The sequence below is a fragment of the Mus pahari genome, chromosome 14, assembly GCF_900095145.1.
Source record: "Mus pahari chromosome 14, PAHARI_EIJ_v1.1, whole genome shotgun sequence".
In the NCBI taxonomy this organism is placed as follows: Eukaryota; Metazoa; Chordata; class Mammalia; order Rodentia; family Muridae; genus Mus; species Mus pahari.
This window is the reverse complement of record NC_034603.1, coordinates 25,102,078-25,122,552: the sequence shown is the minus strand read 5'-3', so window position 1 is coordinate 25,122,552 and position 20,475 is coordinate 25,102,078. Positions and strand designations below refer to the sequence as shown.

Here is a 20,475-nt window from a genome sequence, read left to right as displayed (position 1 = left end):
AAGGACAAGTCTGAGCCACCCGTCTCCTATCTCAGCTCTTTCCCCATCCCCAGGCTGGCAGGGTCTCCGTCTCCCATCTCAGCTCTTTCCCCATCCCCAGGCTGGCAGAGTAGGACCCTTTATTTCTATCTTGCAGATAAATCCATTGAGCGTTAGAGAGGGAAATGACTCATGAAGTCATTACACTTGGCTCTATGAATAGCAGCAAGGGGCAGCGTTTCCACACATCATGTACTATGGGCAGACACCTAAACACATTCCCATACCCTGGTCCTTCTAGTCATCATAAAGGCCTTCTAGAGGAAGCCAACATTATCTCTGCTTTACAGAGTGGGGATTGAAGATAAGAGCAGACTGCTTCCAGTTCACAAAGCTAGCAAGCACTCATCCCGGAAGCCTAACCCCCGTTGATCTGGTTCTAGAATCTCTATCTTTACTCTACACTGTCTCCCACACCCCACCCTGGATGTTAGCACTCAGTAACCTGTCTACAGCCCAGAGGACTTCAGTCACCATAGAAACAATTTTGTGCTGGTTCAAAATTGCTTCAAGAGCAAACCCCAAATCCATACTTGACACTGCAGAACACACAAGGTTAATGCCCGAAAGAGCCCATGGCTTCCAAAGTCCCCCCTGCTCTGCTATGGAAGCTTCAGAGTGATTGCTGATCTGGTGGTGGTGGTGGTGGTGGGGGTCCAGGGTCTTGAGGGTCATTAACCAGCCTTGTCATGTCGTCAAGTACTTTAAAAGCCTATCTTTCATTTTATGGCATTGTTCAGATGTAACTACGAGCCTCTTCTTTGCTAGTTCATCTGAATACACAAATGCAGCTCAAAAAAACAGTGATCTACACAGAGGCGTTCCTAGTGGGGCTGTGGTGTTTTCTCTAATTCTGACACCAGAGCAAATACAGTTTAGGGGCAGCTGGCTGAAGCCATTGAGGTTACAGCACATATTCATAAGATACACCACACTTCCTACTCCCAGAGGCAGAAATTGCTCAAGAAAGGAGTGGCGAAGGAGGTGACCCTTAAAAATAGGTCAGCTGGCCAAGGCCATGTGATGACCAAGGATGGATCTGTGAGTGACACTGCCCCAGGCTGAACATGGGACTCTGTCTGCAGCTCTGGCTCTGTAACATCTAAGAGACAATGTAATTTAACTTTAACGGTAAAGCAGAGCGCAAGAAGTAAGGTTTTGGTCAGTCAGTGTGAGGACTGCTTGAAGTGTCGTATCAAGGCTCCCATGGGCTTTGCTACTTCGCCAAGTCTCAGATGGAAGTTTGAGGACTCACCAGCATGTGAAATGGAAGTCACTGAGTCTCATCTCCTCAAGACCCCTCCTTAGCCCCCACCCTTTCTAGCACCCACAGCAGCAGTGCACCCATCTACTCCTCAGTTATCTCCAGAGTCCGTCTTGTGGTCCTTGTTGCCTTCATTACCTGGCCCAGGATAGCGTTGAGACGTTCTGATTCACAGTCTACCACCACCAGCCTCTCCTTTTTCTTCTCCAGGTCCTGAAAGAGCATCCGGTATCCTTCCTCAGTGGTTGTTAGAATGTTGACAGCTGTCACCTGCCAGTTCTTCTCTGCAGCTGTATCCAAGACTCTCTGCAGGACTGACAGGCCTGCAGCAGAGGGGAGGTCAGAGAAATGGCAGCGTCAGCATTCACAGGTGACATCCGTGTCTGCCTGCACTTGATGCAGCCCACCCCTACTTCCAACAGGCACATTTAGCTCTCTCTGCATGCACTTCCATGGGATGCTTGATGCTCTCTATACCCACTTACCCTGTGCACCCACTGCTATTCCCTAGGAGGTCACTGCTGTCTTCTATCCGATTTCTGTAGCAAGTGCAGTTACTGCTCCCTGTGTGTCTGAATGCCACAGTGGCCATCACTTGTATTTATTTATTTATTTATTTATTTATTTATTTATTTATTTATTTTGGTATTCTGTATGTATGACATTATAGACCGTAAGAAGGATGGTTGATTAAAAACACCTTTAAAGCCTTGATCTGAAATATAAGCTAAATTACTTTGATGGGCTCACTACTCGTGTGGACTTTGGGTTCGTCCAGAGTAAAGGTAGCCTGAATAGTGCCTGCCTCACAGGGCTGATAAAGATTAAGTAGGAATGTTGGGTGTGGGCTGGTCTGATGCCTTAAGGGTTCTCTCAATGATGACTGCTCTTATTCTGGGACAGTGGCAATCTGAACAAGAAGAGTTTCAGATAGGCTCACGCATACAAACATTTACTAGGTTCCTAGTTTGTGGCACTGTTTGGGGGTCTTAATAGAGAAATTATGCCCCCCTCGGAGTGGATGTTCAGGTTTTATAACTTTGTTCCATTTCCTGCCCTCTCTCTGCTTCCCACATATAGATGCAATGCAAAGAGTCTGGCTTCCTGCTCCTGACACCATGCCTTTTCTTCCATGATGGACTGACTATCTCTCCGGAATGGTGAGCTAGAATAAACTCTTCCTTGCTTAAGATGCTTCTGTCAGGGTATTTTATCACAGCCACAGAGAAGTAGCCAACCCAGGGAGATTTAGTAATTGCTTATGGAACAGGCCAACTTAGTATCTAAAGGTAGCTAATAACAGTGAATTGAATTTGTGAAATTTTGATATTTGAGCACTGTCCTCCTCTTGTAGTCACCCAAATTGTTCTTGATTCCTTTTGTACAGGAAAGGACCACAGACTAAGTGTCATGTCTCAGTGGAAATGTATAACTTGCACTTCAGGAAGCCAGGGTCATGTTGTTGGCAAAGCTGGTTGCTCTCTTAGTCTTTGGGAGAGAATCCATTCTTTTATCTCTCCAGCTCACCTTTGTCTGTCCTCTCTGCCTAGGCTTTCCCATTCGATCTGACCCCAGCAATTCTGAATCCCCACTGTCACAGTTAAACACCGCTGAGATTTGTACTAAGTCCAGTGGAGTATTCTTGAACAATCTTTGCTCTCAAAGGTCAGCTCTTGAGCAGCCTTTTTTGCACCTGGAACCTTGACTCCCCATTAGCAATAGCAGTCACACATTTTCCAGCTTCAGAGACAAGGAAAGGGACAGGGGGATGGGGGAAGTGGGTCTTCATTTTGCCTGTCACAGACAATTACTTTGCTGTGGGTCTTTTGTACACATCACATTTCTTACTCCTAGTAACACTGCTAATTCTTTGTACAGTGACCACTATGGTGTCAGGCCTCAGGAACCTCTCTAGATTGCTTCTGGTCTGATGTCGCCACTTTGGTTCATTTCCAGTGAAAGTTACTTGATGTGAGTGAGTCACGTGTTTTCTGAACCTTCCCTGTCTGTCTGTCTGCTATTCTGCTGGCTTTCCTCTTTGAATTCATTGGATTCTAGCGGGTCAGTCTCATTCTGATCCCTATTTTGCAGATGTGGACACCAAAATCTCACTAGTCTATGGTCACACCACCAGAATATGTTAGAGCTTAGGGCTCTGAGCTCTGAGGTAGACATGGCTTTTTTGCAGAGTGCGGGTTCTTCTGTCAGCTCAAGAAATTCTTAACAACATGTTTCTCTGGAGTTGCTATGGCTTGAGCCTTTATTATGGTACAATATTATTCTGAAAGGGACCATTGGCAGAAGACCCACACAGTGGCTGCTGTCTGAGAAGGTAAATAATTAAAATATGGAAAGAGAAGGGGAAATGAAAGAAAACAGAAAGAAATGAATGCTTTTGCGCTGTCCCTCTGTGTACATCCCTTTTTGAATGGCGCCTACCACACTGTCTATAAAACTGTCTTTAGTCAGCCATTCTCTTGTTCAAAGTATCTAAGATTATCTGTAGGGATCTGCCAGGGAAGTGCTCCCCTGCTTCCGTTTCTAGACTTTCAAGCCTCAGTCCATTTGTCTCTTTACAGTGTTCTTATAGGACTAGGCCATACATAAGAAAGCAGCACATGGCAAGCACACACCATAAGTCTCAGAAAGAGGAGTTCTTGTATAGAAGATGAGTGAATAGAGAAATGGGATGTAATGCAGAAGAATGGTTGGACCATGTAGGCAGATGTGATAAATAAATGCACTGCAGGATAAGGATGCTACAGAGAGAAAAACATATGAGAAACAACTAGAAAATGTGATTGCAAAGTTCAAAGGGAGAGGACTATAAGCACCAGCAGGAGGGGGAGAATGATGGTGATGATGACAGAAATAGTAAGAATGGATGATAATGATCAGGATGGTGATGGTGGTGGTGATGATAGTCATGATAATGACAGTGATGAGTGATGACAGTGATGATGTTCAAGATGGTGATGAAGGTGATGATGGTAATTGTGGTAAGGATGGTGATGATAAGGATGTAGTGATGATGACAGTGATGACGACAGTGGTGGAGACAGTAATGATGGTTGATAGTGGTGGTGTTGACAGTGAAGGTAGTTCTGATGACAGTTGAGAGTGATGATAGTGATGATGGTGGAATGGTGGAGGTGATGATGATGATGATGATGATGATGATGATGATGATGGCAATGAGGATGACAATGATAATGATGATGAAAAGGATGATGAGGATGATGACCACAGTGGTGAGGGTGGTATTGGTCGTGGTGCCGCTGCTGATGGCGGTAGTGATAATAGTGATGGTGATGACAGTGCTGATCATAATGGTGATAATGGTGCTGCCGCTGTTGATGGTGAAGATAATAGGCAGCAGATAAACATATATTGAGGATTTTTGAATATACTGAATACATAGTAGGCAATGAACAAACCCATTTCAGCCATTATCTCACTAAATCTTCATGGTACATTCTTGAGATAGTGACAATTCACCTTCCTTTTGGTCACAAAGGAATGAAGAATTTGATCCACTATATGAGTGATGAAGCTAGCACATCAAGAACCTGTACGAAGTCCTAGTACTGGGGAAGAGAGAACTTAAGATTCAGATCTTGTTCTGCTTGCCCCTCTATTAACAATACTGTGAGCTGTGGGCCACTTTGTTGAAAACCTTGAACTTGGCAACATAAGAGTTTGATGAACTGCCTGGCTTGATGGGTTACAGGATCCCTCTCTCAAAGGATATATTTTTATACTCTGAGTTAAATAATGGCAACCAAGAAATCATCACACAGAAATAAAGCACCCGGCTCGCTTCCCCATGTATTCTAAGAAGACAGAAAGGCTTCATTCTTCTTTCTGCTGGTGAATTTTCTCCATCCCTCAACAACCTCCTTTCCTTAACTCTTAGCTTACCCCGGTCAGCATCATAAATGTAGACAAAGGTCTGCCACTTGTAATGGTCGATAATGCTGATGAGAGCTTCCTGTAGTTCCGGGCGCAGCTGAAGGACAAACTGATTGGATGTGTCAACGGGAAAACTTGGAGTGATGAAGCACACATGGAGGGCCCCGCAGAAGGACGTCAGCATGTTGACAGTCCTTCGTTCATAAAATCCAAAGATGGCGTAGACTCCTTTGGAGAACTGGGAACAGACTAGAAAAGAAGTTGAGAAAGGTTAGCAGGGGCTAGGGAAAAAGGCTCACTAGATAAAAGCCCTTGTACAAACACGATAACCCAAGTTCTGATCCTAGCACTCACAGAAACAGCCAGGCAATGGTTGCATATGCCTGTAACCTCAGCACTGAGGTATGGAGATGTGAAAATTCCTCGGTCTTGCTGGCCACAAGTGGAGCCCAAAATAGTAATCTCTAGGCTCAATGAGAGGCCATTGAAAGGAATAGTGAAGAAAGCAACAGAGGATGACACCAATAGCCTTCCCTGGTCTCTGAACATGTGCACATAGGTTCACACACTACACATACACATGTGCACACACTCATAAACCTCAAATTAATGAATAGAAATGCTCTAAACAAATGGCCAGATGGCTCAAAAAAATCCATTTAAGCCACCACCACTAACCATTATCACTAACCATCTGCTGTCTAGCCATTCATCCTACCTACCAATCAACCATCCACCCATGCCTTCAAATACCAATCTGTTCAACAGCTCACTGGTCTACCCATTCTATTCACACCTTCATCTGTGTGAACCCACATCCATCTGTCTGTGGACGATGCTCATCAGATGCCTCTTACAGACCAGCAGTCATCATAATCACTGAGCATAGTCGTCACACAGCAAAGCACTTTCACACAATTCACCCCTCTTGTCACTACAATGACCCTGTTAAGAAATGAATGACGGACTTTTTTTTTTTAAAGAAGGTATATTAAAACCAAGGATTGAAAATTAATAGGCCTATTTGTGCTGAGGAGATGGCACAACAGTAAGCAATACCCTGACCATGCAAGTGTGAAGACATGAGTTTGGATTCCGAGGACACGGAAAGCCAGGCACAATAGTATGCTTGCCTGCAATCTTATTGCCTTTATAGCTGGGAGGTGAGACCATAGATTTGCTGGCGTCTCTTGGGCTAGCTAATCTGCACACACTGGAAAACAACGAAGGAATCCTGTCTCAAACAAGATAGGAAGGATGAACATCTGAGGTGGTCTCCTGCCTTCCATGTGTATATGCTTACAAACACATATGCACACATACACAGAGTTAATGGACATGTTCATGTTATATATCTAGGTCAAATCCAGGGTGGGTAGATACGTTGATGACCTAGGCCCCTTTCATTTCTTTATCCACAGCTTTTGGGAAAAGCCTAAAATCTGTCCCAGGAAGGGCAGCAGCCTACTACTGCTGCTGAAATGGGTTCAGGAACACAACTATGGACTCTCTCCATCTTGCCCTTCCTCTTGGTATATGCCTCCTGTTGAAGTTTATGTTGTGATCATGGATCTTGCTAGCAGGTTTTCAGGCCTTCCAGAGGATCAGCCACAGCAACCACTTAGCCATGTAAATACCCCCACAGGATCCATTCTGCAGGACCCCAGCTGCTGTGAATGCTGGTTTGCACGTGATATTATTGCTGCTTAGAGTGTGAACGGAATAAGACTAAGGGCATGCGAGCAGGCTGTCTGTCGGTCAGTCTGTAAACTTCACTTTTCTCTCTAACACAGGATGGAGCATGGACAGTCTTCGCCTCAGCCAGGGGACTCCCCTTACTTAATCCTCAGAAGAGAACTTCAGTGCACATTTCCATGCCAAGTCCAAGGAAACCCATAACTTGAATATTCCTAGAGAATTATTATTATTGCTAATGTGTTTTATTTTATTCTCTGAGAACTTCACACATGAATACATTCTGTTTCAGTTATATTCACCCCTGACAGCCACACTCCAACTCCAGGTCTGCCACTTCAACCCCCAGCTTCAATTCTCTCAAGGTGACTTGCCCACTGACTGCTCATTCTAGACTGAAAAAGCATCTACTCTAACTGGCCCTGTGGCTGTCCTAGGAGCTGACAGTGATAATCATGGCCTGAACTCTATGTTATGTGGTACTTTAAATTAATATCCATTGTTCAAATGCTTTATAATGCTAAGGAAATAGCTTAAGCTTTTTGGACATTTTGTGATCACTCTAAGAGAACTTTTTCTAATTAAATTTTAGTGTAGAAAAGAACAAACTTTATTACAACAGATGTTTCATCCATGAGTATTACTGAACTTCGGTCATTCACACCTCCTCCCTCATCGCCTTCTTCTTCTTCTTCTCATTGATTCCTTCACTCTCACCAGCAACCCCCATGCACACATTCTGAATCTAGATTCTTCGAAAGAGAAAGCATGATTAAAACTGTCTTTCTCCTTCCTATTGCCTTCTCCTTTCCCTTCTCATTAGACCCCCTTCCTTCCTTGTGTGGTCTCCTTGTTACTGTCATGTGCACATGCTCACACACACACACACACACACACATGTTGAGGTTTGGTCTGTTGATGTGTATGTAATGCTAAGTGGGACCCCTGAAGACCTGGTTGCCCCAGAGAGTCTGCACATAGACCCAAATGATGCTATGTGACCTTGCCCCCAAGCTATTTCTGATTTGTAAATAAAGATGCTGATAGCCAATAGCTGGGCAGAAGAGACATAGGTGGGACTTAGAGTTCCCAAGCTTGGAAATTGAGGAGAACCACAAGAGAGAGAAAAAAGTGAGGAAGAAGAGAAATTCACCCTGGGTTAGGAATCAAGAAAACATGGCCCTGATGGTTGGCCGATTAAGAGCAGCCCAGATGAAACACAGTAGGTAATAATTCTAGGTTATCCACAGGAAAGTAGAGTCTGATAGCATAGAGGATAGGAATCTGTCCAGCTATCGTGCTGATTAAGGGTTATCGTCAATAATAAAAGTTGTGTGTCTTTTATCAGGGAGCTAAATGGTCAAAGGTGGCGTAGAAACCCAGTTTGGGATTAAAAATTTCTGCAACACACACGCACACACATATATACAAACACACATCTACGTGCACACATACATACGAGTGCAGTTTTAAATCTAGACTAGATGAGAGGCAGCATGGCATTGGGGGGTTTAGTGGCGGAATCCATTCTCTCCCTGAAGTTAAAGGAAGTCTATCAATGACACAAAGCCAAGTCAGTCGCTATGTACCATCTCACTTCCTTGTGGTTCTGAGATTCCCATTGCACAGGGGGAAAGTCCCTCAGGATCTGACCCTCACACGGAGTCTGAGCAACTCCTCTGCTGACCTTTCATGCCTTGCTCAGTCTCCTCACTCCCTGAGGGGCCATCCTGGCTGCCACTTTGCACCTCCATTCCAGTGGTTTGTCTCAGGTGCTCTGTGCTCTCTGCTCCCTTCCAGCCTGCAGGCCTGTCCCTTTGCCTCTCCGCTCTGAGGTCCTGTCTTAACTTGTCTCGCTTTCCCAAGCAGGCTTCTTCCCCTTCTTTCATCACCACCAGCCTCGGTTTCAATCCTTTAGTCACTGTGTCTAAAGCTACGGCCTCGGCTTCTGTCTACATCTGTAGCTGTTTTGTTCCATACCGATTCTCTAAATGTAGTAACGGTCTGCGTCCCGGAGCCAGCAGAGTGCTTGGAACACCGTAGGTGCTCAAGAACTATTTGATGAATGGATTCCTGCTGGGTGCTTGAGGGGATGTTCACATGACCCAGAGTGGGCAGTGGATGGAGGTGGTCTCCTGAACCTCTTTTTCCCTTGCCCTGGGTGGCTTTCTTCTGAGGTGGCCCCTTAGCCTCCTCCACTCAAACTATTTTCTCATTCTGCCTAATGAGACTCACTTTCTGTGCACAGCCCACTATAGGCACTGCCTCTAAATGTCTATTGTAATTACTAGACTCAGGTTTTCCATAAGTATGAAAATTTTTTTCTACCAGGAAGCACGCGTTGTATATTATCCACCCATGTTAAATATAGATTTGTCAGGATGCACACTCCATCTTCCAGGGGTGAGTGTGCACGGGAAACACATCAACCCTGTTCAAATGTTCTAATAGGCTCCATGGTATTTTTAGGATCCCTTCCTTCCCCTTGGGGCAGTGAAATTCTGTCCTGTGGCATGAAAATGCTGCTCCTAGACCGATTCCCTCAGGACACCTTCCACTTTTGCTCAGTCAGTCGGATCTCTGGGGTCCTCGTGGCTGTGACATTTTTTTGCTAGAGCTTTAGTAGAAGTAGAGAGAAAAGCGGGTTGTGGGGAGGGAGGAATAAAGGGTATGGGGAAGGAGGGAAAAGAAGAAATAGTAAGGGAGGGACAGTGAAGTGTGGGAGGAGAGGAAAAAGTGGGGTGAGGGGAGAGAGGGAAGGTGGGGTGGGGAGAAAGACAGCTCTCACTAAATCCATAGGGATAGCTGGCCACAATGTCTCAAATTACCTCTGAATTTCCCCCTTAACGAGTCTCTCTCTCATTCAAGTGGGCGCTCTATCCTTTAGACTAAGAGGGTGTGTTTTAACACTGCTCCCTAAACGAACACAGCATGGGAATGGCCTAGCTTGTATTTACTTGGGTGGACCCTGACTTGTAGTCTCCAAGCTGGGTCTTTCACTTCTATTTGTCTTCTCATGTCAACTAAACCATAGGAAGAAGAGGGGGAGAGGGGGTGGGAGAGAAAGAGAGGGAGAGGGAAGGAGACTCCTCAGATCCAAGGCCTGCAAGGCAGGACAGTCATTGGGAGTTGTTGAGGGAGATAATTAGTGGTTATAGGACGCGGCTTTGGAACTGTCAAAGTAATAGCACAGGAAAGCTAAGGCTCCATAGAGAAAGAACTAGACTAGATGGCAGAAGACCCAGAGGGTCCTCTCTTCCTTTTTTATCAGTACAAAGAGCTTGAGTGACTGAGCAAATTCAGCCTTCTCTGGGGAGTTTCCTTAGCTGTGAAACAATGGGGTCGACTCAGCCACACTCAGAACTGCTTCAGACACCAGCATTCTAGGGTCCCATCGAGCTGACTGGAAAATAGTAATTTAGCCTTTGAGCTGCCTGAGGCTCAGGCATTCAGAAACCCCCCTTGTAGCTCTTCACTCCCAGCAGCCCAGAGTTTAGATTCCACATGAAGTGCTAGCGCCAAGTCCAGGGGCCCGTGGAGTTTCATCTAAGATGTAACCTTTGACCTGTAGTGAGAGTCAGCTCTTCAGGAGAGGGTAGGTGAGGCCTGAGGGAAATCAGAGGAGCTGGGGAGGAGGGTGCATTCCCAGAGGTAGCCAGCAGGGGTGAAGAAACAGGAGTGTCTCTAAGCAGAATCAGGACCCCAATGTGCATTAGATGGAGCACAGAGCCCCAGCACTGATTCAGAGCAGAGTGGCTAGTGGGTGGGGCCCTCAGCACAGGGAAGTCCAGGCAAGTACCATACCTTCTGGTGGCCATCAGTGTGTGCTGGCATTGGACCACTGGCTTCAGGCTCTGAACAATTCTTAAGTGCCCTTCCTCTGGTCAGGTAAAAAGGCATTGCTTCATTGAGTCATATATGTGGATCTATCTTTCTTTCTTTCTTTCTTTCTTTCTTTCTTTCTTTCTTTCTTTCTTTCTTTCTTTCTTTCTTTCTTTCTTTCTTCTACATCTATTAACCTCTGTCTTTTATCTGTATCAACCTATTTCTATCTAAGTATGTATTTATTTCACCATGGTGTTATCTTGCTGTTCTTTTATGTCTGTTCCATCTTAGGGAGATTGTATATGCTTACATACACACATGCACTCATTTCTCCTCCCATGAATGCCCCACTGACCCATTTGTTCACTTCTAAACTGCCAGCTCCTGATCCTCACGAGGCACCTATAGGGCAATAAAGATGTGCTAATGAGCTTGCCAGGCCCCCAGGACCAGCACTTCAACAGTAGAGGATAATGACTATTACTAGAAAACAGTTACAAGTAACAACTCAGTCTTAGTGTCTATTAAGGATGAGTCCTCGGTTCAGGTAAGGACATTTAGCCTTAGCCTGAAGAGGGAGCTCAGTGGGTAAAGTGTTTGGCATGCACAAAACCGAGTTTAGACCACCGACACTCACAACAATCCTGATGTGGTGGGGTTCACCAGCAATACTAGCCCCAGGGAGGCAAAGACAAGGAGACAGAAAGATCTCTGGGGCTTGCTGGTGTCTGGTGTCAGTGAAACAGTGAACTTTAGATGCAGTGAAAGACTGTCTCAAAAATGAGGTAGAGAGAGATGGAAGAATACACTGATCGTCAACCTCTGGTCTATGTACATACAGGTGAGAACACACACACACACACACACACACACACACACAGAGAGAGAGAGAGAGAGAGAGAGAGAGAGAGAGAGAGAGAGAGAGAGAGGCAGAGAGACACACAGAGAGACACATAGAGACAAAGAGAGACAGAAATACACAGAGACACAAAGAGACAGACAGACAGACAGACAGACAGACAGACACACACACACACACACACACACACACACACAGCATCACTAGCATTCTTATGCCTTATAAAAAAGCATCAGTCAAAATAGGGTGTTAGCCGCAGTCCTTGTTTACAAAGCATATTCCAGGGGTAAGGAACGGCAGGCACAAAGGTCCTAGCAGGTAGAGATGGAGCCAGGCAATGATGGAACTGTACTGGTGTGTCCTGTCCTAGGGCCGCTGCTTCCAGGACAGTCAGCAGGAGAGCAAATCCAACACCTGGAGAAGTGAAAATTGAGGCCAGGACTTTCCCTTTGGGAGACACAGATCAGGAAAGCCCCCAAGCGGCTCAGCGTGGCAGCCCAGGCCAGCCTGCTGCTCATGGGAGCCCTTTGATAGTCAGCCCTGGTTGCAATGCCATCCACTTAGTATCAGTAGATCTCCAGGCCCTGGGCACCGGCCCTGACAGCTACCTCCATGGGAGGGAACTCCCTGCATTAGCCGCTTTGTAATTGTCACTTCTTTTAAGGCCTCTCTCTCTGACATTTCTCCTTAGCTCCTGGCTTCGGTTCCTGGAAGTGTGTCAGCCTCTTTGTAAATAGTGGATAATGAGGTGACAGGAACATTTTCATGTTGGGGGAGGGAGGTAGAGCACTCACATGTATTGGAGAATGGTTATACACTCACCTGGACCTCACACACACCTGAGCAACTCCACCCTTTCAGGTGGGGCTCTCGTCCAACTCTAATATATTGTCACTCAACATGATTTATGTCTGTCATTTGGAGGACAGTGTCCCCCCTTCTACACACTCCAGCTCCAGCCCTGACCCATTCAGTATTACCATCATGTATAGGATTGCTCCCATTCCCTCTAACTGAAACAACACTCCTTTAGGATGCTGTGAGACATCTAGGTGTCTTTATTATTTAGTAGGTAAACCCTCACCAGTCCTCTGATACAGTCAACCAATAGTCACTAGGAAATCGAGATATTGTGATGACCCAAGACATACATGCTTCTGGCCTTCTTGGGGATGTTTCATTTTTAAATGACTTCAGAAAGTCCCACATCAAGGGGAGTCATGGAGGAACCCCTGAGATGGCAGTAAGAAGCCAGCTACAGAACAAACGGTCCTTGCTGCTACAGCCAGTACTGCTGAGTGCCAGCTGCAGGCCAGGCTGCGCGCTGCCTGTTCAGGTAGAATAGCAGTTTTTCTGCCTGCTGGGTGGCAGGGGAAGAAGCATTAGAGCAACTGCAGAGGGTGAGGCAGACTGGGGTAGAGGACTCAGCGCAGCACTGGAGGCAGACAGGGACCTGGGTACCCAAAGCCTCTCAGGAACAGATCAAGCTAAGCCGTCCTGCTCTGTGCCAGTATTTCCTCCACCAGCTTGGCTTGTTGGCTTTTCTCTTCAACTGAAGGAAGATGGTTAACTGGAAGATGGCTGCAGAGGACTCAGCTCCCTCTGAGCAGCTTGGAGCATTTCCTGACTAGCTGGAGTACTGATGACTGGGCCCTGGAGGCCAGTGAGATGTGATTACGTATGAGGTTGGGAATTAGAACAAGGCTGGGATCTGGTTGTGGGGTCTGCATTGTCTGTGTGGGTGTCATGCTGAAAGCAGGGGGCGGGGCAGACTGACTAAGGGACCTTGGCACAGAGGCTGGTCAGGGGCTCATTTCTTTCCCTCCTGAGCTGTACTGGGAACATCTGAGTGATGGGTTCGTCCTTTCTTCTTCCCTCCCTCCTTCACACCTTCATCTTGTCCCTTCAACCATTCCTCCCCTCTTCCTTCTTTCCATTCCTCTGTTCCTCCTTCCCTCTCTCCATCTCATCTCTCTTTTCTTGCCTTCCCTCCTCCTTCCTCACATCCATCCCTTTCTTTTCCTATTCTTCCTCCTTCCATCTTTTCTTCCTCTCTCTCTCCCCTCCCTCCATCAGAACTTTCATACTCATTAGAGGTATATATGTGGTCCTACAGAAAAGAATGTTCTATTTATTCTCCATGTTACTCATCTAAACAAATGTCCACTCAACACATCGTATGTGTTTGGGCAGAAAGTGGGTGCCAGGTTTCAACAAGCTACGGCAGGTCAGTGATGGAGGTGGTGAAAAATTCACAAGGCAGAAGTAGAGAGTTTGTTAGACAAGCCGTGCTCTCTTGCAGTAGGCATGTGGGTGAGGACCACGGAGGCATCCTGGAGGCTGCTTTTAGGAGGTCACAATTCTTTGCGGGCAGCAGGCAAGTGCTTCAGTGCCATGGGTATCCAGGTCAGCAGCAGTCTAGCCTTGAGGCAATGAGAGTCTTGTGCTCAGCCTCTTATGCTAAACTAGGGACATCAGCACTGGATATACAGTCTCCACTGTCCTGAAGCCTAGACTCCAGAAGGGGACAGAGATACCAATAAACAAACAAACAAACAAACAAACCATCTCCCCTGTCAATGGTTACATGCCTCCAAATGCCTTTCTGACTATCATAACTTTTTACCTACAACAGAGGTAAAGCTCCCTGGAAGGAAAAGGTGTCTCAAAGAGAAAGGTTTCTTGCTACATAAGATGTACTGAATCCTGTGCGTGCCAGCCGAGAAATAAGCCCAAGACCCCTTTCCACATTCTCCTGAGGTCCTCATCTACATCCATGGGTCTGGTAGGTAGGTATGCAAAGGCCTGGGTGTGTCATCCGCCCCACTCTAGGAGGTCACTTCCTGTCAGCTTAGACTGACAGGATGAGAGAGAGCTGCTCTCGGGCTGGTGCTGAAACCCAGGCAAGCCTGATAAATTCCACCCACAGCATGCATTCTCCTCAGCCGAGCTCCCTAGGCATGGAGGTTCACATCCTCTTACGTAACTCAGCCCTTACCGTGTCAAATGGGTTCAGAAGGAAGGATTTTCACACTGTGTGGAAAACTGTAGACCTTTGGACTGTGATGGGCAGGGAGTCTGTCAAGGGAGGGACAGACCACACGCACTGTCCCTGACTCATCGATGATTCAGGAACTGAAACTCACAGGGTCATAGATTTCAGTACTAAAGGTACTTGGTCTTAAGGGACTACTGACCTAGAAAAATCGTCCTACCAGACAGCGAGCTGATCAACTACACTTTAAGCTTGACTTCATTTGCATGTGTTTAGAATATGTAAAACCTGGGTCAAGGCTATCACCAGATAAGATCCTCCCCCTGCCCTTAATGGTATGATATTGTTCACCTTGATGTTCCAGGTGGCTGACACCACCAGCAGTATCACCATTCGTCTTATTGGTCACTATGGTTGGAGCTTTCTCTCCAAACAATCATTGTGTTACTGTGTACCAGCACTTTGCTCAGTACTTTCTATGAATACTAATTTAATAATTACAAATGAGAGAGGGGCCGAAGCGGTAGAGCCAAGGGCCTCGCACATGCTAGGTGCCCTAGTTTCCTCCTTGTTGCTGTGTTAAAACACTCTGACCAGCAGAAGTCTGGGGAGGAAAGGGTTACCTCAGCTTACACTTCCAGGGACACCCAGTCACAGAAGGAAGCCAGGGCAGGAACCTGAAGCAGAAACTAGAGGTACAAAGCTAGCTGGCTCACTCACTGGCTCATGTTAGGGTAGCCTTTTCATATAGCCAGAACCATCTGCCAGGGGAACCATGCTGCCCACAGTAGGTCAGATCTTCCTACATCTGATCTAGGCCAGTTCCTCAACTGAGACTTCTCTCAGATGGCTCAAGGCTATGATAATCAGGACAGTAGACAAGAACTATATCTCTTGGAAATACCCTTAGCCCTAATATAACTACTGAAGGATATAGTTATTGATAGGTAGCAAACTGAACTTGACTGACCAACCCAGACACAACACCATTCTGTAGAAGACTATGAATCTAGGCACATCTGTCCTACCACAGAAGTAGTATATGACTCTTAGTTCTTAACCATCCATTTCCTCTCATAAATATCTTGTAAATTGAAAAAGGGAGGAATTATGACTCTTGAGCCCACGAATAGATGAGAATGGAGCGAGAGACCATGGAGACAAGCCTGGCCTCAGGTCTCTTTTTGATGGTGTCTATGGTGACTAAAGTTTACTGTTTACAACATGAGGAGAGGAGGCAGAGGAAAGGAGCTTAAGAAGACCAAAACTTGTGAATGGCATCTCTGTTACAAGAAGACTGCCAATTACTGCCCTCTGTGTAAGGGTTAGTGGTCCCTCTAAGCTCTCAGACAGACACCAGCTATGACCACACAAGGGCAAATCGGTATGAAGGTTCTTAGTTCCAGATTTTTGTCCCATGCCCTGGAAGGCAGCTTTGTACTAGACTTGTGACATGGATGCCTCAGCTAGTGGCCTGCTCTGATGAGATGGCAGAGGAGACTCCACCTTGAGTGGAAATGCATGTTCAGATCTGTTATGTGCCAGTGGGTATGGAGCCTTGTGTATTGGGCCATGGAAGGACAAGGTGCAGGCATGTGCAGGCCAGTCTGCAAGCCAGGCAGGGAGCTCTTGTTTGAAATCAGACGAAGGCTGGAATTGGAGGTTGATCTCAACAAGGATCCTTCTTGGACTGAGATCAGGGGCCAAGGTAGAGGATGCAGTGTAAGATGCAGTGAGCGTGCATGAATCTCATGCAGGGCAGGAGGTGGGATTCACTGCTGGACCCTGGTAGGGGTCAAGTCTACCTAGCTCTAGGATCAAGTATATGAGCCGGAATAAACAGAGGCAGGGACATCAGCCTAGGGAAGGGGACTGTGAGAGAGACCAGCTTTCTAACTTCCTCTCCTTTTGGCTCCATGATCCCTCAAAGCCCCATCACTAAACATCTCTTGCTGGTTGCTTAAGGAACCATCCCTATGAACAGTACCAGGCCCATCATTCGTTCAGTGAAGCAGACTTCCCCTTTGGCTGTCCTGATTCCCATTTCCTGAGTGAGTAGGAAAAAAAAAAAAGTCCTCTTGTTTCTTATTTGCTATTCTCTCCCTGTGAAAATCATACTTGCAAATGTACCTTCCTTGGCCAAGCAGCAAGCACACATCTCAGTGCACACCTGCGAATTTGATCAGCACCTGTCAATCAGGGACAAAGTTTCCTGACATGCGCAATGACAGCCCGAAGGTGCCCTTAACGGCAAAATCCACCTTCTATCTAGAGAGCTGTGTGCTCAGGAGACCGGAGGGGCAAAAAGGAAGTCATGAGACTGCCAGTGACAGAAATTTCCTGGATCTCAAAACTAAATGACATCATCAGATGCAAATCCCTTCTGTATCTCTCCAAATTCATTATAGACTCTACCTCAGTTGATTTCCAGGCTCTGAATGCCAATAAGATTGAAAAGTACACAAAAGAAGGCTGAACCCTTTCTTTTCCGAAGAGAAGGGTCTGCCTGCACTTTTCCTATGCTTAGAACTTCTCTTTGGATTGGTGTGAAGCATCTCCGGCTTCACACTCTGGCTTCTCCCAGGTTTTCTCCCAGCACATATATCCTCCATTCGGGCTTCACACTGGTCATTTTCTTATCATTTCTTTCTTTTGGGGTGGTGGTGGTAATTACTATTTTGCAAATGTCTTAGGAGTTTTGCACAAGAACACTTGGTAATGTCTTGGATAGTATTCACAGTGCCCTGGGTTCAATCCCCAGCACGACATTAACAGGGAATGGCCGCACATGCTTGTGATCCCAGTACTCCAGAAGTGGAAGAAAGAGAATGAGGCATTCAAGGCCATGCTTGAATAGATAGATCCACAGTTAAGGAGCCTAGCCTGAGCTGTGTGAGACCCCACCCACACATTTCCTAGCTACCCTACTCCTATTTAGAGTATTCACTTTTCTTGGGAATTAGTTTTATTATTTGTGGTGTGGGATTCAGGTGGCTCTCATGCTCTGTAACTTGCCCATCGCTCACATAGAACTTTATGGAAGGGTGAATTGAGGCATAAAAGCAGGGAGCATGGGTTGGCCAGCCTTGAGAAGGAACTCAGATCTGGACAATGACCACCAGCTGACACTGTAACAGGAGCCCAGCAGCTCCCCAGCGCGCCATGCTTAGCGTCTTTTGTACCAACATTTGAATTGCTTTTCTAAGGTTCTCAGAACATGTCAGGAAATAGCTCCACCTGAGAAGCAATGCAGGGGCCTGGGATTTCAGAAGAAATTCTGAGATAGCAATGTGTGCTGTTGTCCTGGGGCTTCCTCTGCCTTTGCCTCTGCCCTGTGAAAATGAGGTTCCCTGGAGAGTGTGTATGCAGGGGAAAGTTGCAACTCAAATGGACTCTGATGCAAATAGCTGGCAAAGAAAGAGAGAAAGGAAAGCATGGGCATGCATGCTACGGAGCAGGTGAGAAGTTGTGGAAAGCAGCTCAAGGAAGCTGTGTCTACCGTCCTGCTTCTGTGTGACAACCCTAATTAGCTCCAGACAGAACATGTCCTTAGCTTAGCTCATGGCCTCAGCTTCTCTCTAAACAGCCCCCACTGTGGCAGGCAGGGGACTGTTTCCTTCCAGGTCACCGTACTTCTGCGATGCTCCTCAGAATCTCCTTTCGACACATGGAAAACTTGTGCAGTCTTTGAAAGCCAGTTAGATGCGGATTCCAGTAGAAAGCCTTCCAGAAAAGGCCATTCCCCTCTTCCTGCTCTGATGCACTTTCTCAGCGTTTGTCTTCTGAAGGCTGTGAACTTTTTTTTTGGGGGGGGGAGGGAAAAGGGGGAAGGCTTGGTTCCAGTTTGTTTTTAAGAGCTCTGAGCTTAGCCCTGGCTTTGGCATACGCCCGTTGATGGGTTGATTTGCTCACCTGAGACACCAGGATGACAGCTCCTCTTACAAGCAGTGAGGCTCAAAGCCTGGAGTTAGACTGAGGAAGACCTACACTCACGATCCAGTGATCCAGTGCAGTGCGCTGCGGAGCCATTGTTTACTTCAAATGGTACAACCCAAAGATGGGGTGGATAGGGGAAGAGTCACCCCGTCTCTACATGACCTTCCTGGAGTTCTAGGGCTTGCTCTGAGTTGCAGTCAGTAATATGAAACAAGAGGAAAGCAACCATCTGCCTAGGCCCTTGGTGGGATTTCTCTCTATGCAATCGCCCAAGACTTTCAAAAATTAGCTCGAAATTTGACCAAAATAATGGTTTATTCAAAAAAAAAACCCAAGAATATAATTTATTTTTTAAACTGATATTCAACAGCATCTTCTATTTATCCTTTGACAATTTCATGAATGTAATGTAAGATATCCTAATCATACCCACCCCTCTTTCCTCACACCCTCACCAAGTCCTTCTCCTGTCTTCCTGTATTCTCCATTTAAAAACAAAACAAAACAAAACAAAACAAAACAAAACAAAACAAAACAAAACAAAAAACTACTGAGTCCAATTAGTGTTCCTGTTGGAGTGTTCACTGCTCTTGTTGACATGATCTTACCCAGGTAACCATAGCTGTGTGAGTTCATGAGGGCAATGGCCATGTCATGCCCACAAGACAGCATTTCACAGCATCCTCTGCATCTTCCAGCTCTTACCTTCTTAACTCCATGCTCTCTCACGATGTACCCTGAGCCCTGACAGGACCTAAGTGCAGACATAGATGTCCTTTTAGGGTTAAGCATTGACAGTCACTTATCCTCAGCACTGTACTGGCTACTTTTATATCAACTTGACACAGCCAATCATCCGAAAAGAGGGGACCTCGTTTGAGAAAATGCCTTCACAAGATCCAGCTGTAGAAATTTTAATTAGTGATTGATGGAAGAGGGCCCAGCACATTGTGGGTGGTACCAGGCCTTGACTGGTAGTCCTGGGTTCTACAAGAAAGCAGGCTGAGCAAGCCATGATGAGCAAGTCAGAAAGCAGTACCCATCCCTGGCCTCTACATCAGTTCCTGCCACCACGTTTCTGCCCTGCTTGAGTTCCTGCCTCCATTGCTTTCAATTATGAGCCGTTAGAACTATGGGTGAAAGAAACACTTTCCTTTGGTATTGTTTTGTTCTGTTTTGTTTTGTTTTGCTTTTGTATTTTTGAGACAAGGTATCACCATATAGTCTAGACCAGCCTTGAATTCAAGATGCTCCTCAGTCTCTCTCAGTCTTCCTCTCTGAGAGATTCTCTCACTGAGTCTCGAGTTCACTGACTCATCTAGTCTCCCTGACGAGGTGGGGGAGGGGCAGGCATCTTTTTGTCTCCACCTTCCACCTTCTTGGGTTGGAGACATGTAGCCCTTATATCTGGCCTTTTATGTGGTTTTTGAGAACACCTTTTGAGTACTGGCTTCTACACACACACACACACACACACACACACACACACCACAGAGCCAAAGCTAGATGTCTCAAATTTAGCATCCAGGCACGATAAGGAGTACCAGTAACCTCAGCACTTGGGAGGTAGAAGCAGGAGCGTCTTGAATTCAAGGCTGGTCTAGACTATATGGTGATACCTTGTCTCAAAAATACAGAAGCAAAACAAAACAGAACAAAACAATACCAAAAGAAGTCATCAATTTAGGTAATGTGGTGGCCCTCCCCGATAATGTTTTATGTATTTAAGAGTTCAACCACCAGGTGGAATGGAATCTGGTTAAAGTTCATTTCTCCCACAGTAAATGTAGACAGACTTTCTTCTTGTTTCCTAAATGATACATTATAACAAGGATTTGCATAGTGTCTATTTTGTATTCAAGACACCGAGGAGGATGCGAATCAGTTATATGTAAATACTGTGTTATTTACACAAAACGCCTGCTTGTTTGGTATCCACAAGGTCCAGGG

General features: G+C 46.1%; 1 protein-coding gene across 2 annotated transcripts in view; it reads right to left on the bottom strand.

The window, feature by feature from the left end:
• The window catches only part of Gria1 (glutamate ionotropic receptor AMPA type subunit 1), a 314,630-nt gene that overhangs the window by 144,895 nt on the left and 149,260 nt on the right, over positions 1 to 20,475 (bottom strand). For both annotated transcript variants that reach the window (XM_029546554.1, XM_029546555.1), the window contains exons 3-4: positions 5,225 to 5,464; positions 1,442 to 1,626 (exon numbers count right to left, since the gene is read on the bottom strand). In XM_029546554.1, the coding sequence (XP_029402414.1) occupies positions 1,442 to 1,626; positions 5,225 to 5,464 (425 nt within the window). The remainder of the gene's footprint in view (positions 1 to 1,441; positions 1,627 to 5,224; positions 5,465 to 20,475) is intronic.